General features: G+C 36.5%; 1 protein-coding gene across 3 annotated transcripts in view; it reads right to left on the minus strand.

The window, feature by feature from the left end:
* Window positions 1–4271: 4271 nt before the first annotated feature.
* The window catches only part of LOC110106691 (protein arginine methyltransferase NDUFAF7, mitochondrial), a 46257-nt gene continuing 33229 nt past the window's right edge, over window positions 4272–17299 (minus strand). For 2 of the 3 annotated variants that reach the window (XM_028697793.1, XM_020836666.2), the window contains exons 9-10: window positions 4958–5066; window positions 4272–4872 (exon numbers count right to left, since the gene is read on the minus strand). In XM_028697793.1, coding sequence (XP_028553626.1) covers window positions 4610–4872; window positions 4958–5066 — 372 coding nt within the window. In that variant the 3' untranslated portion in view covers window positions 4272–4609. Of the gene's footprint in view, window positions 4873–4957; window positions 5067–7378; window positions 7726–17299 lie in introns of those variants that run through there. The other variant, XR_002304269.2, reaches the window with a different exon arrangement.

Here is a 17299-nt window from a genome sequence, read left to right on the forward strand (position 1 = left end):
GTATTTTTTGAAATATTATTTGAATATTCTCATAATAATTTTTATTCTAGAATATTCTTGGGATCTCTTTAGAATATTCTTATTCATGCAAAATATTTCTCTCTTTTTTCACCTATAAATAGCTACTGAGATGAGAAAAATTACTCTTCTCCTTCTCCTTCTATCATATTCCTCTAACCTTCTTACAGTTGAGGCATTCCACTAACTTGAATAGGTGGCATCCCCCTATCAAGTACAATTGACCCTATCTAGTATAGAAGTTAAAGTTTTCATCCCTCCTCTCTTTTTCTCCTGTTTTTCTTCTGACTTTAGAGGCTTTCCATTATTTTTCATAGGGGGCATCCTCTATCCAAATTCAATGTCGCTCTTTAGTGTAGAATGATTCTTACAGTTGAGGCATTCCACTAACTTGAATAGGTGGCATCCCCCTATCAAGTACAATTGACAATATCTAGTATAGAAGTTAGAGTTTTCAGCCCTCCTCTCTTTTTTCTCTCTTTTTCTTCTGACTTTAGAGGCTTTCCATTATTTTTCATAGGGGGCATCCTCTATCCAAATTCAATGTCGCTCTTTAGTGTAGAATGAATTTTCTCCTCTTTCATTTTGGTTCTCCTCTAATTTTTCACTTACATTAAAGGCATTCATTTTACACTAAAAAGGGACATTGAATTTGGATAAGGGATGCCACCTATCAAAAATAATGAAAAGACTCTAAAGAAAGAAGAAAAATTAGAAATAAAAAGAGGAGGGCTGAAAACTATAACTTCTACACAAAAGAAGGGCAATTATACTTGATAGGGGATGCTAAACAATCAAGACAATGGAAGACCTCAACTATAAGAAAGTTAGAGGAAAATGGGAGAATGAAAAGAGGAGCATTTTTTCCCTTGCCTCAGGGGGGGGGGGCTATTTATACGTGAAAAAGAATGGATGAATATTCTGCATAAATAAAAATATTCCAAAGAGATTCCAAAAATATTCTAGAATAAGAATATTTTGAAAATATTCAAAAGAATACTCTAAAAAATATGAGAAAATTCTCCCAAAAAAAAGAAGAAAAAAAATCTCTCTAAAAAAGAAAAGAGAAAAAAATGTTATCTCAAAAACATAAAACATGGCAAAGCCCACAAAAAAGGAAGTGTTAAGAACCGCCTCACTTATTCTTTAAAAAAAAATTGGTACTGTAGCAATGTGTACTACAACGACCAGTTAATGCTGTTGCGGAATAAAAATTGTTGTATTATAGCAGGAATCACTATTGCAGGAGTTACTATAGCGCGGTACTGTAGTGTACTGTAGCAACTGAACTATTATAGAAATCATTGCATCACAGAAAGATCCGTGGCACTGTAGTAGATGAGCTGTAGGAGCGTAGTACTATAACGTACTGTAGCAACTAGAAAAAAATAGAAAAATTGGCTCAAACAATCCAAATCAAACATTTTTAAGGTCCCTGAAATTATTTTTCGACGTTCTGAATTCAATTTTAACACTTTTAGATCTTAACGGAGCCTCTATTATTAATTTCAGACACTTTTAAATGTTTTGGAGTTTCATGTTGCGATAAAAAAAATTCAACAAAATATGTGACATATTTTCGGACTCAACAAGCTTCGACGTCCGAAAATAGATGGACAATTAATATATCATAAAAAATTATCTTGATGGGCACGAATCTTGAGGCAAAATTAAGTTGAAAACTTTCAAAATTAAAATTGGGATAATTCGAACTCCGATTTCAACAAATTTATAGTCGAACTGAATGTCTTAAAAAGATGAACCCAATGACACCAAATTTGACTTAATCCGAGCCCACGTTCTGAATTCAATTTTAACACTTTTAGATCTTAACGGAGCCTCTATTATTAATTTCAGACACTTTTAAATGTTTTGGAGTTTCATGTTGCGATAAAAAAAATTCAACAAAATATGTGACATATTTTCGGACTCAACAAGCTTCGACGTCCGAAAATAGATGGACAATTAATATATCATAAAAAATTATCTTGATGGGCACGAATTTTGAGGCAAAATTAAGTTGAAAACTTTCAAAATTAAAATTAGGATAATTCGAACTCTGATTTCAACAAATTTATAATCGAACTGAATGTCTTGAAAAGATGAACCCAATGACACCAAATTTGACTTAATCCGAGCCCCTATGGGTCCAAATCGAAGACCCACAGCGCCTTTGGAAGGTTCAAACCATAATTTAGATTAACAAACAGTTTCCAAATGTGACGTTCTTATAGTTGAATCGAGTGGCTCGATGATACAAATCAAACGAGCCCAAGATCGTCAAATTCAAACATCACTAAGACATTTAAATTTATAATAAACAGTCCACGATTAAGGGAATCAACATCGGCCGTCCATCAAACCACTCCTAACATACCCTTAATCTCCTCCCTATTTATCGAATACCAACCACGCCACTCTTAGAAAAGTATACAAACCCCTCATTCCTCATGGAGGAGGGGAACCAATGAAAGGAAGAGAAGAAAGAAAATGAAGAGAATGAAGAAGAGAAAATTGAGTTCTCTTTCCACTAGACTCCTCGACCTCCGTCGGACTTCTACCCAGCAACCGACTGACGCCGGACTTCAACCCAGCTGATGACTGACGTCGGACTTCCACCCGACTAATGCCAGACTTAGGACTTCCACCTGGCCGTTGACTGATATTGTACTTTCGCCCGGTCACCAACAGTCGTCGAACTTCTTACTGGCCACTGACTGACGTTAGACTTTCGCCCATCCACCGACTGATGTCGGACTTTTGCCCGTCCACCGACTGACGTCGGACTTCCAACCAACCACCAATTAATGCCAGACTTATGCCCGGCCATAACTAACATTATACTTCGACCTGACTTCCAATTCTTATTGGACTTCCACCATACAATGATCTTTCTAACAACTGTCGGCTGCCTACTACAGTCCTTTCAACCTCCATCGCCAGACAATAGTCTTTCCGATATTCCTCATCCGCCGACCACGGTCCTTCTGACCTTCGTCGCCAGACAACGGTCTTTTCGACCTTTGTCGCCTTCCGACTATGGTAATTCCGACCTCCATCGCCCACCGACTACAGTCATTTCGACCTCCGTCGCCCGCCAATTACAGTCCTTCTGACCTCCATCATCAAACAACGATCTTTCCGACCTCCGTCGCCCGCCAATTACGATCTTTTTGACTTTCGTTGCCTGCCAACTATGGTCCTGCTGACCAAACAAACATATCAATACTAATTCTTCTAATTTCTACCATGTAATGCATTCTATATGATGTATATTTGTTACATCAAGTCAAGAATTTTCCTCTAATGAAGGGCCTCATTTGTAATCAACTATAAATATTAGTGGATTCATTCAAACTGGGCTAGGCCCCATAGTTTTTCTCCTTTTTAAAAATTTCCACATAAAAATGTTGGTGTCTCTTATAAATATTGCACCCTCTCTTTTATATAAATGTATGATGGATCTTCGTACAAAGCTAAGACGTTAAACTTTATATTTCTCTACTGCCTCGAATATTCCAAGATGCCACACTATGAAATCTTTGAAATGATTGTTTTATGGCGAGTTCACCATTATCCCAATAAGTTCATAATTAGCTTGGCAAATTCATGATGATCCTGGTGAATTCAACAAAAACAAGCTTATGATGGTCCGAACAAGTTCATATTGGACCAGTTGAGTTCACCATTTCCATTGTTTTGATTTGACCATATTTATCTTGAAACAGGCCAAGTTACCTTGGACTGAATCCTTTGAATATTTGGAAGTATAAAACTTATTATAATCAAAATAAATCAATAGTTAAAAAATAGAAATATAAAATGAACCAAATCAAAGTAAATGTAAAACCATACATACATAGGTTAATCAAATTTTGGAAATTTCCCATCATTCAGTTGACAAATGTGTTAAGCATTTAGTTAACAGTAGACATGGTATTTTGTGTACATGTATATGTATAAATATAGATTAGTTCATAACTACTGTTGAAAAATCTTATTTTCCCCTCATAGAAAAACAATAACATTCTCTTCCATATCGATTCAAACAAACGACATTAGAATTTTACTCGAAATCACCATATGCATGAGATCAACTTATTAACCAAAATGATATAAAATATTTGCTGTAAAATATAGCACAGAACATTAGAACATTTATATATAATCAGCATAACAATTCTCATAAAAGATGAAACAAAAATTCCCCTAATAAATATAATAATTTCACAGATAATAAAAATTCATGAACATACTTAATATAAAATCTATGATAAAACACCAAAAAATTGAAACACAAAATGCTCTGTTTGAGATATTCTACATCAAGTTTTGCACATTTTCATGCCACATAAAAACATATTTCCTCTCACATGTCAATTTTTTAGACCCCAATTAGACGAGAATTGAATTTAGGATATCTTGACTAAGTTTGTGCTAAACATAAAGCCAACGGCAAGCATGATATTTTGTGTACATGTATGAATAGATTAGTTCCTTGCTATAATAGCTCTAGATAAATCTATGTAGTCCCTCATAAGAAACATTAACATTCTCTTCCAAATCAATTCAAACAAAGGAAATTAGCATGTTACTCGAAAGGAATTGGAATACCTTGGTTCTTATTCACGATTGCCATTGCTAAATACCTATTGCCCATACCAATAGGTCTTTGCTCCTCAGTCCCATCCCAGAATGGAGATTCACCATCTCCCACCAATCTCCAGTAACCAGTCCTTAAGGACTCTGCTTGCTCTTCAGTGCAGTTCTTTAATAGGGCCTCAACTCTAAAGTTTATGCCGAGCGAACCTAAAAGCTGGGACTGGGTGATTGGACCATAAACTGATATATTTTCTGACAAATAGATGAGTATTAGGTCAAAATATGCTCTAAAAATGCAAATGATTCTAATATATATAGCTCTTTCAGAGAAAAGCACCTGAAGCTTCTTCAGCAGAGTGCTGGATAGCAGCAAAATCAACATAAGCACTAAGATCAGCTGAACCAGGATCATCGAGAATATGAACAAATTTATGTTTTCGGATAGCCTGCACAACAAAAGGAAAATTGAGGTTCATTTCCTACATTTTAAGTGGAGCATATATAGATGGTTTGCTCATAACTGTCTTAAAGTGGAAGTGCAATATACAGATAATGTATCAAAATTTATATTCCATTCATTTTAAACAGGTTCACTGTATCTAAATTCCAGGGATATCCTGGCCCAATTTTTTTCCCTTACCATGGCCTCATATAGATGGCAGACTCCTAAAGAAGAAAAATTAATTAGAATTGTTTATTAGCTAACTTATTTATTCATCTAGATTCAAATAAATTTCTGCAGGTTTTCACTGGCTGGAGGTTGGGATTTGGATGCTAATGCTCTTTGTTCTTATGAATAGGCAAATAGGAAATTTCTGTTTGAGTCCCTCGATCTGCTGTCTTCAAAATGACAATTTTTTTTTGAGTCCCTCGATCTGCTGTCTTCATAATGAAAAGTGTAGCTTTGTATGGTAACCAACTATGTTGATCATTAGCAGAGTAAGAGTTTTCAAATCTAAAATCACAATAAAACTAAGAGTTCCAAGTTTTATTTTGTGGGAAAAAAGGAACAATTATGGCATCTTTGCATAAATCACACGAAAAAAAAAAGACTAGTATCACCGTATCCAAATTATATTACTTCCACTGTTTTTAAAGGGGACCACAACCTTTTTTTTTTTTTTTTTTTTTTTGCAAAAATAGAAAGGGTGAAGTGAAGAGGAACTTCAGGCTGAAGAAGGCAAATCTTCTATAATTAAAATGATTGAAGTTTGATTAATAAAACTGATAGGAAGTGCTTGTAAAAAGCCTATCTCCCTTGACTGAAATTAAATTACAGCAATCCCAAACACAATCTCCAAGACGAATTAAGAGCAATAATAAGAGAATACTCTTTTTAATTAATGATATATGGAAGAAAACAACACGACATAATGGATCTTCTATTGGAGAGGAAGATCCAGCTCTCCCAAATCCCTAGCCGCCAACTAGAGCCCAAAACTCTCTAAGAACAATCTAAATTCAACAAATAACCTCATAATCCCAAAATCACCCTATTGTTAGCCTTAAATAGGCTCCCCTAATTCCCTCCCAAATCAGTCCCCATTCCCTAAATAATTTCCTCATATTTGAATTCAAATCAAATCCCTTGACCTAATAATTCCCTCTCAATTGTGATTAAAAATTTCCAAAACAATTCCCCCTTGATTCCTTCCTTTCCCTAAATAATTTCCTCTTAGATTTTGAATTCAAATTAGATTTTTACCTTAAATAATTCCCTCTCAATTGTAATTAAAACTTTCCTAAATAATTAATCTTTGATTAAGAACCTTCCAAAATAGTTCCCTCTTGATTATAAAACTTTTTAATTCCCTCTCAAACAAATCGGCCGGTCCATCAAAACTCCCCGCCCAAAGTGTCACCTTGTCCTCAAGGTGAAACAAAGGAAACTGTTGCAGAAGCACTGGACTGTCACTATGTCGAATGATCCCTGCCTCCAGCATCTCTTTGATTAATCTCTCAATCTCTTCGTTCTGGATTTAGGAATGACGGTACAGGCAAACTAATAGGCGAGACTCCTTCCTTCAAGATGATAGCATGCTCGCGTTCCTGCGGAGACAACCCCTGAACTAGTTGGAACATCCATCGATACTGCTGTAGGGGTAGCTAAATAATGTTTGGTACTTCTATCTTCTTCCAATCCTTTTCTCCTTCCAAACTTTGCAGCTCCACCAAAAATCCCACTCATTCACCATTACCCCTCCTTGGAAGTGGCTCCAAAGGTGGCATCTCCTCTTCTTCCCCAAACATTTCCACCTCCTGATCTTCTATCTCCTTATCGGATTAGGGTTTCCTTCAATCCCTTGGCTGGCGGCGGCTCCCCCAGCCTCAGACAACACCATTTTGGTTTGGAACTTGAGCATCTTCCTCATCATCTCCTTCATGATGGCAAACTTCTCATTAATTTTCTCATGGATGGCTGAAAATTATTTTTTGAAATCTGAAATCTTTTCTACAAAATCATATTTAAATTGTCTGATCTCCCCTTCCCGCATTTCAACATTTCTTCCTGCCATAGGTACTCGGATCTAGACACTAAATAGTAAAATAAACAACAAAAAACAACGAATCTGGTCTTCCAACAGCAAAAATTAGCAAGATGGAGGGAACAAACACAACAAAAATTAGCGAGGAAGACTTATATTTCAACCTAAGACACGACTCTGATACCAATTTGATGCGTCATGGAAGAAAAACAGCAAGTAGATAGAAAGAAAATTGCAGGAATCAAATATTGGTTAGGGTTAGTAATCGGAACCGTCAGTGGGGTTTTGGATTGCATCTCCATAAGCTTACTCATCATCTCCTCCATAATTTCTTTTCCCTTTGGTTCAGTCCTAGGAATCATCGGTGAAGCTTTCAACGGCATCTAGATCATTTTCTTCATCATATCATTCAAGTTTTCAAAACGGTTCTCTATGGATGAGAGTCTTTCTTCCATGTTTGAAAACTTCCCTTCAATGGTTGAGAACATCCCTCCACCCTGGATTTGATTTGCTCCACTTTGCCATTCAACAAATCCACATTCTTTATTGCCATCTCTCCAAAACCTCGCTCTGATATCAATTTGATAGGAAGTGCTTGTAAAATTCCTATCTCCCTTAGCTGAAATTAAATTACAGCAATCACAAACACAATCTCCAAGATGAATTAAGAGTAATAATAAGAGAAAACTCTTTTAAATTGATGATATACTGAGAAAAACAACAAGATACAATAGATCTTCTAATGGAGAGGAAGATCCGGCTCTCCCAAATCCATAGCTGCGAGCCCAAAACTCCCTAAGAATAATCTAAATTCAGCAAATACCTCATAATCCTAAAATCACCCTTTTGTTAGTCTTAAATAGGTTATCCTAAATCAGCCCCCTTTCCCTAAATAATTCCCTCTCATATTTGGGGATGTAGCTCAAACGAAAAAGAAAAGAAAAAAAAATTCCCTCTCATATTTGAATTCCAATCAGATCTCTTGCCCTAAATAATTTCCTCTAAATTGTAATTAAAACTTTCCTAAACAATTCCCCCTTGATTCCTCCTCCCTTTCCCTACATAATTCCATCTTAGATTTTGAATTCAAATTAGATATCTTGCCATAAATAATTCCCTCCCAATTGTATTAAAACTTTCCTAAACAATTCTCCTTTGGTTAAAAACCTTCCTAAACAGTTCCCTCTTGATTAAGAAACTTTTTAATTCCCTCCCAATCAAATCATCTGGTCCATCAAAAACCCATATCAATTTAGTGCCAAATAAAAAATATCTTCCACACAATTTAATAGCAAGACAAATTAAACATAAAACCATCTATCATGCATAAATAACTAAAAAAACATATTTTTTCTACTTTTACCATGATATGATCATATAATAGCTGTGATCAGAAGGTGAACTACTAAAAAGAAAAAAAAGGAGGGATTTTGAGCGAATTAAATTGTTAACTTACATAACATATGCATGCTTCGATATCCCTCTCAATTGGAATAATGATTTTGCAAATTTTCATGCAAATATAAAAACTCGCATGATAAATTCATTTATAGCTCGCATAATTGATTTAATTCATTTATAAAACTCTCTTGATAATTATAATAAATTATATAAAACTCCCATGATAATTTTCATAATTTTCAGACTCTCGTAATAATTTTCATTTTTGTTCTACATCATATTCTCAACTTCCTCAAGAATTCTACTCTTGGAATAATTAAATGGATGGAAAAGAAAAAGATATGAATGCAAGAAGATTAAAAAATAAAAGAAACATGCAAATGCAAATCGATCAAATATGTAATATTAATTAGATAATCACTAAAACTTCCTTGGAAAATTTAAAAAAAAAAAAATTAGTCAAATCTACCAAGCAAATGTGCAATCAAGGTCACCAAATCAAAGATGCACACAAAGTGAATGAGATTGAAAAAGAAAAATTTCCATAATGTTGAAGAAAAATAGTCAAAGGGAATGGAAAATTTGGAAGAGACCAAGGGTAAAACCCCATGTATTGATTTGAAAATGCACACCAAAATAATCATTGCATGCATGCAAGTGGGTCTTTTTTGCTCAAATACCAAATGATAGGAATTTGGTTATAGGTGGAGGATAAAAACCATCATTTTGTTCAAATATGAAAAAATGAAACGATGGTTCTAATAATAGCCATACTTAAGGACAAAATAATTCGAAGGCAAATCATTTCATTCTATTTTCATGTTTTAACATGATACCATGATGCATGTTAATAAGCATTACAAAAATCAAAAGTGGCAAGGCAGGAAAAAATTAATTAATTTATTCGCATGTTTTTCTTTGTTTTGCAACTTGAATTAGCCAAACCATCTTGATGACATGGGTAATTCCAAGCATTTCTTCCACCTTGGCCAAATATTGGTTACGGAGTTCAGTAACTTCCATGCATTTCTTAAATTTTATAAGTCTTTCATATAAATGTGTCTTCATAAAAACTTGAAGCACCAAAAAAATCATGCTTTGAAAAATGAAAAATTGAACTTGATCTTCCCTCGGCCAAATTTGACATGACGTGTTGGTAATGTGGAATAATTATTAAAGATCATCAAAATTCAAGCTTTGAAAATGCAAATTTGACTAATGATCAACCCTTGCCAATTTTTGTCATGGTGGCAGGATTTTCAAGCCTTCATGCAAATATAATGATAATATTATTAAAGCTCACATAATGATTTTTCAATCTTTCATGCAAATATAATCGAAATATTAAAGATTACATAATTGATTTAATTAATTTATGATACTCTCCTAATAATTATAATTAATTATAATGACAATTTTCACAATCTTCAAACTCTCAAAATAATTTTCATGTTTTTGTTAGACATCATTATGCATCTAGGTGGGATTTGGTATCGTCTATAATTGAGTTTGCATACACTTTTTTTGTTAATAGATCTGCAGGCATGTATCCATTTGAGATTTTTACAAGGTATCAACATAGAAGGCCGAGAAGGCTTGTTGACTACTTTATAAAATGCCATCCAACCGCCTTTACACAATCATTTGCACAAAATATTCATGATTTGCATTAGGCTGTTTGTAGAAAATTGTCTAAAAATTATGATAATTACATGTTGCCTACTGATGGGAACAGAAGGTGCATGGAATTTAAATATGATAATATAATCATGGTGAGTCTAAGTCCAGAAATACCTCTATCATGAATCTTTACGAAATTGAATGCAAGGAAACTAAGACCATTTAAAATTTTTTAATGCTTTGGAACTAATGCCTATAAATTAAAAGTTCTAGTATATTATAGTATAAATTATAATTCCAATATGCCTAATTTGACCTTTTTCATTAGTATACTAGCAATTCTCTTTGATTTTTCTCTTTTTCCAACTCTTCCTTGTGAGTGCACATCTAATTTTCTACCAAAAACTTTTTTATGACTTGTTCATGAGGCTATTTTAGATAATGTGATTATATAACTACTAACGGTGGATTCAAATCTTAGCTAGTGCACTAGCATGGCATATTTATTTATGGTGACTTATGACTTCCTTTGCAAGAAGCGAAAAATTTATGTCCAATATTGCTTTATGAATATCAACAGTTATAATTACTTGAAGTCTAATTTTTCTAGGCAAAGTAGATTGATATCGTATGGCTAACTGGTGGCTTTTGGCTTTTCTTGATTTCTCCTTTTGTTAGTGTAAAATCAATTTTTTTAAGGTGTTAGAGCATGGAATTATTTGTTCAATTAACTATGGAGGCAGCTACTTTATTTCTTGTTATCTAATTAAGTCAGTGGCGTAACTCGTAGGTTTTCATGTGCAATTGTGAGTTGGCAAAGTAGCTCCTACGGCTTTGTATCTATGGTTTTATGTTGTTGCAAGAGGGGTTCACTTATATATGTACTAATAAATTGGTGGGATATTTAAATTAAATTGAATTTTTTTCGATTGATTTGATAATTTTAAAATAAATTAGGAAGTAATTTAATCTACAATTGGGATTGATCAACCTTATCTACCAACCTAAGTTATGAAAAGTCTATACATAGTTGATCTGAAGCATGTCATTCAATTTTTTGGCTTGAATATTTCTTTAGCTACAATCTAGCGAGTACAAGTTCTGCGTATAATTCCTTTAAGTGCAATACAAGTGTAACTATGTAACTTTGGGGACAAAATTGGAGGAAAGCTTTCTATGTTTCAATTTTTAGAGTCAATATCATTAGTTTGAGCTAGTATAGCTAGTGAGCTTGACCCTAGAAGTAAAAATGACCTCATGAAATGCTTTCCTTCATCAATTTCAGTCCAAAGAAAAGACAATTGTTGATTGTAGGACCAATTTGGTTTAGTTTTGATTAGTTTAGCGATTAGATCGAACACCTGGATATGTTTGAGACAAAAATGGACAAATCTAAACATTATAGAGATCATTTACTATTTTTTCTTAATATGAAGGAATGTGCTTGAATAATTCCCATTTTGTGGGTGCACCATCTCTCTGATGTCATTCAGATATTGACCAACTTATAGAGGAGCTCATATTGTCATTTTCTCACGAAGGTAAATGCCTAATATTTATAATTTCTATCACTCCCTGCGAGAGGAATGATTTTATATTTCATGCATTGCAACATCAACATAAAACTAAAGGACGCTTAACTAAAGTGAGTGCTTGCTGCTTTAGAACAAGTATCTATTTTGTCCAGAGCATCCAAGAGGAGCAGTGTTTTAGGACAATTTTGTCAATAAAATACTTAAATAGGATTTTAACAACACTACATTATTGAATGCTTAACACTGTTATTGTCAGGTTTCAACTCCTGGATGAGAAAAATAGAATGTTGTGTTAGGTAATTGACAACCAGCATAAGACTTGTTGAATAATCGGTTAGATCAATCAACGAGGGACCGGTCTTATTTTATTCCATGCGGATGAATCCCGCCCAAAAAGCCTCCGCCTCCCTCCCTGTGGGGCCCAGCAACATGTAAAGGCAATTAAATGAGGAAATTAAGGGGGGATTAGGAGAGAAATTTAAATTAGAAGAGCTGTTTGGGTATTTTAAAAAATTAAGTTTATGCTTATAGAGGAACTGGAGGCTAGGGTTAGGTATATCTCTATTTTTGCTAAAATTGTGTTTTCTCTTAGATTTGCTTGGGCTCTAGCTACCGGCTAGAGATTGGGAGAGCCGGATTTTTCTCTCGAATTGAAGATCCATTGTATCATGTTTGGTTTCTTACACTTTTCATCAATTATCAAGTTTCCCTAGTGTTTTGCCACAAGATTTATTTCAATTTCTATTTTTACCTTGCTGAAATTCAAAAATTCAGTCAAGTCCTCATCGATTCCTACACGAGTTTTCTAACAAATTGGTATCAGAGCCCATCAATTCGTCGTACCTATGTCCGGGAGAAAAATAGAAGTATTGGAAGGAGAATTGGGACATTTAAAATTAGATTTCGTGGAGAAGATTTCTAAATTTGAAAATCAATTTTCAACCTTCAACGAAAAGATGGATGAGAAGATTTTCATCATGGAAGAAATGTTGAAAAAGTTACTTGAGGCCCAGCCCAAGATGACGTCATCAAAGGCAAGGGGAGCAACTGACGATCAAGGGTGTGGTGGAAACCCAAATTCGATAAGAAGAGGGGAAAATCAAGAGCTAGAAGTTTTGGAGGGAAAGAATGGGATGCTCCCCTATAACCTGTTTCTATGGAGGATATGAGTAGTGGGTATGAGCGGGCGGGGGCTGATTTTGCAAGAAGGGGGCCGATTACACGTGAAGAGGTACTGAATTTGAAAGATTAAGCGGGAATTTTAAAGAAGGGTTTGGGTATGAGCACAAAATGGAGGATCAGAACACTATGTGTGTGGGGGGCGGGGGGGCAATCCCCATCATCAAATGGGTCTTCAAAAGAATCTTCTTCTCTAATTGTTCCACCACCTCAGGGAAAGGGTGGTTATGTAGGATTTAGGGGAAATTGAGATGATCCAAGGATAAGGAAGTTGAAGATGCCTATTATTGAAAGAGATGATGCAAATGGGTGAGTCAATAAGGTAGAGAGGTACTTCACCGTCAATGAGTTGACAAAGGAAGAGAGACGAACGACAACTAGCCTGTGTTTAGAGGGGAAGGCTTTGGCCTGGTACCAACAGAGAGACATGAGGAGGCCTATACGAAGTTGGAGGGAGTTCAATGACTACATGTTGGAACATTTCTAAACTAGCAGAGGAGGAAACTTCTATGATTAGTTCTTCGCTCTGACGCAGGAAGGCTCTGGAGTATCGGGAGAGATTTGAGCATCTAGCTAGCTAACTGGACCGATTTTCTAAGATTGTTCTGGAGGAAAACTTCATGAAGGGATCAAACCAGATATCTAGGCGGCAATTAGAGTGATGAGGCCTTGTGACTTGGGAGAGGCTATAGAGCTAGCCCAGATGGTGAAAGATCAGAAGCACCTAGAGAAGGGGGCTAGAGGTAGCAATTTAGGAGATTCACATAGGATGAATACCACTATTTTAGCACCCAAGGGCATAGCACCGGGAAGCCTTCGAGAGACCCTAAAGGAGAAGCCTATAGGAGGGGAATTTAGAAGAAATTTCAAAAAACTCACTGAGAAGGAGCTGCAAGAGAAGAGGGCAAAGGGATTGTGCTTTAGATGTAATGAAATGTACACACTAGGTATAGGTGTAAAGACAGAACTCTTGAGGTTCTTACCGTCTAAGATGACGTGAAAGCTGAGGAGGGAGATGAAAGCGAGACAAATGTAGATGAGGAAGAGTTGTATCTTGACATGGCAGGCAGAGGTCTCCTTAAACTCAGTGGTGGGATTCACCTCAAATCACATCATTAAAGTGAAAGAAGAAATAGTGGACAGAGAGATGGTGGTGTTTATCAACAAGGAGGCTACCCACAATTTTATCTCCAACCAGGACGTTGACCAATTGGGGGTGAAATTGGTGGACATAGGAAATTATGGAGTGATGATGGGAACTGGGAAGGTGGAGGCAGGAAGAGGAGCGATTTTGACAATGCAGGTGATCCAAGTGAGGGAGTACTTTCTTCTGTTAGAGTTGGGAAGCAGTGATGTCATATTGGAGACGAAATGGCTACATACTTTGGGGGATACCAAGGTAAACTAGGGAGCAATGATGATGAAGCTAATTTTGGAAGGCAGAAGGGTGGTGATCAGAGGAGATGCAAGGTTGTCCAAAGCCATGGTGTCTCTTAAGATCATGATAATGACCATACGGGAGGTGGGAGGAGGGTTCCTAATGAAGCTGCAAAGCTTAGAGAGGATCAGACTAGAAGAAGATGGGGACATTCCCCTTTCAGTATAGTAACTCATACATCAGTTCAGTGAGGTCTTTCAGCCACCTCAAGGCTTACCAACATCAAGGGAGTAAAAGCACACCATCACCCTGAGAGAGGGGGGTCACCAATTGGTGTCTGGCCTTATTGCTACCCTCAGATTCCGAAGGACAAGATTAAGAAACTGATCTGATAGATATTGGAGGCAGGTATCATTAGGCTAAGTGTGAGTCCTTTCTATAGCCCAAGGTTTAAAATTGTGTAAATAAGCCTCGAGGCGTTTTTCGTCCGTGAGGCGAGGCGTAAGCCTTGAGGGGCGGTGTGAGGCGTAAGCCTCACAGACGCAGAATTGCGTAAATGAGAATTTAAGGATTTTAGTAGGTAAATAATAGCAAGATTCTATCATACAATAAAAACATCTAAATGACATGTGAAATTAGTGGAAAGTAAGAAAATAGATGCAATAAAATCATGTCCCAAAGTACAAAATCACAAAATATTAGTCTATCAAAACTCGCAAAGTACAATTAAGAAAGAACATATAAAATCCAATCCCCATCATCAAATGGGTCTTCAAAAGAATCTTCTTCTCTAATTGTATCACCGCCTCAGGGAAAGGGTGGTTATGTAGGATTTAGGGGAAATTGAGATGATCCAAGGGTAAGGAAGTTGAAGATGCCTATTATTGAAGGAGATGATGCAAATTGGTGAATCTATAATGTGGAGAGGTACTTCACCGTCAATGAGTTGACAAAGGAAGAGAGACAAACGACAACTAGCCTGTGTTTAGAGGGGAAGGCATTGGCCTGGTACCAACAGAGAGACATGAGGAGGGCTATACGAAGTTGGAGGGAGTTCAATGACTACATGTTGGAACATTTCTAAACTAGCAGAGGAAACTTTTATGAGTAGTTCTTCGCTCTGACACAGGAAGGCTCTGGAGTATTGGGAGAGATTTGAGCATCTAGCTAGCTAGTTGGACCGATTTTCTAAGATTATTCTAGAGGAAAACTTCATGAAGGGATCAAACCAGATATCTAGGCGGAAATTAGAGTGATGAGGCCTTGTGACTTGGGAGAGGCTATAGATCTAGCCCAGATGGTGAAAGATCAGAAGCACCTAGAGAACGGGGCTAGAGGTAGCAATTTAGGAGATTCACATAAGATGAATACCACTATTTTAGCACCCAAGGGCATAGCACCGGGAAGCCTTTGAGAGACCCTGAATGAGAAGCCTATAGGAGCGGAATTTAGGAGAAATTTCAAAAAGCTCACTGAGAAGGAGCTGCAGGAGAAGAGGGCAAAGGGACTGTGCTTTAGATGTGATGAAATGTACACACTAGGTATAGGTGTAAAGACAGAACTCTTGAGGTTCTTACCGTCTAAGATGACGAGAAAGCTGAGGAGGGAGATGAAAGCGAGACAAATGTAAATGAGGAAGAGTTGTATCTTGATATGGCAGGCAGAGGTCTCCTTAAACTCAGTGGTGGGATTCACCTCAAATCACATCATGAAAGTGAAAGAAGAAATAGTGGACAGAGAGATGGTGTTGTTTATCGACAAGGAGGCTACCCACAATTTTATATCCAACCAGGACGTTGACCAATTGGGGGTGAAATTGGTGGACATAGGAAATTATAGAGTGATGATGGGAACTGGGAAGGTGGAGGCAGGTAGAGGAGTATGTAGAGGAGCGATTTTGAATATGTAGGTGATCCAAGTGAGGGAGTACTTTCTTCTGTTAGAGTTGGGAAGCAGTGATGTCATATTGGAGACGAAATGGCTACATACTTTGGGGGATACCAAGGTAAACTAGGGAGCACTGATGATGAAGCTAGTTTTGGGAAGCTAATTTTGGAGGGCAGAAGGGTGGTGTTTAGAGGAGATGCAAGGTTGTCCAAAGCCATGGTGTCTCTTAAGATCATGGTAATGACCATACGGGAGGTGGGAGGAGGGTTCCTAATGAAGCTGCAAAGCTTAGAGAGGATCAGACTAGAAGAAGATGGGGACATTCCCCTTTCAGTATAGTAACTCATACATCAGTTCAGTGAGGTCTTTCAGCCACCTCAAGGCTTTTTTCCAACATCAAGGGAGTAAAAGCACACCATCACCCTGAGGGAGGGGGTCACCAATTGGTGTCTGGCCTTATCGCTACCCTCAGATTCCGAAAGACAAGATTAAGAACTGATCTGAGAGATATTGGAGGCAGGTATCATTAGGCTAAGTGTGAGTCCTTTCTATAGCCCAAGGTTTAAAATTGTGTAAATAAGCCTCGAGGCGTTTTTCGTCTGTGAGGCGAGGCGTAAGCCTTGAGGGGCGGTGTGAGGCGTAAGCCTCACATACGCAGAATTGCTTAAATGAGAATTTAAGGATTTTAGTAGGTAAATAATAGCAAGATTCTATCTTACAAGAAAAACATCTAAATGACATGTGAAACTAGTGGAAAGTAAAAAAATAGATGCAATAAAATCATGTCCCAAAGTACAAAATCATAAAATATTAGTCTATCAAAACTCGCAAAGTACAATTAAGAAAGAACATATAAAATCCAATCATATCCCATCATCAAATGGGTCTTCAAGAGAATCTTCTTCTCTAATTGTATCTATGAATGTCATATCTTCATCATCTTTAATGTGACTCACTTTTCTCTTCCCTGTTCAATAAGAATGATCATTATCATATTAATTGCTCACTTGATATAAATATAACGCAATAGCATATAAGAAGTTGTGGAATATCTTTATTTGGTTGTTGTGCTGCAGAACTAGTGAATGTGTGTGGTGTGGTACTAAGGGATTTGCCCACTTAATCTGCTTCGTCCCTCAAGACATCCACACTTAGATCCTCTAGCTGCAGGTCTGATAATGACAAATTTGTCT

Source organism: Dendrobium catenatum, unplaced genomic scaffold (assembly GCF_001605985.2).
Source record: "Dendrobium catenatum unplaced genomic scaffold, ASM160598v2 fragScaff_scaffold_998, whole genome shotgun sequence".
Lineage (NCBI taxonomy): Eukaryota > Viridiplantae > Streptophyta > Magnoliopsida > Asparagales > Orchidaceae > Dendrobium > Dendrobium catenatum.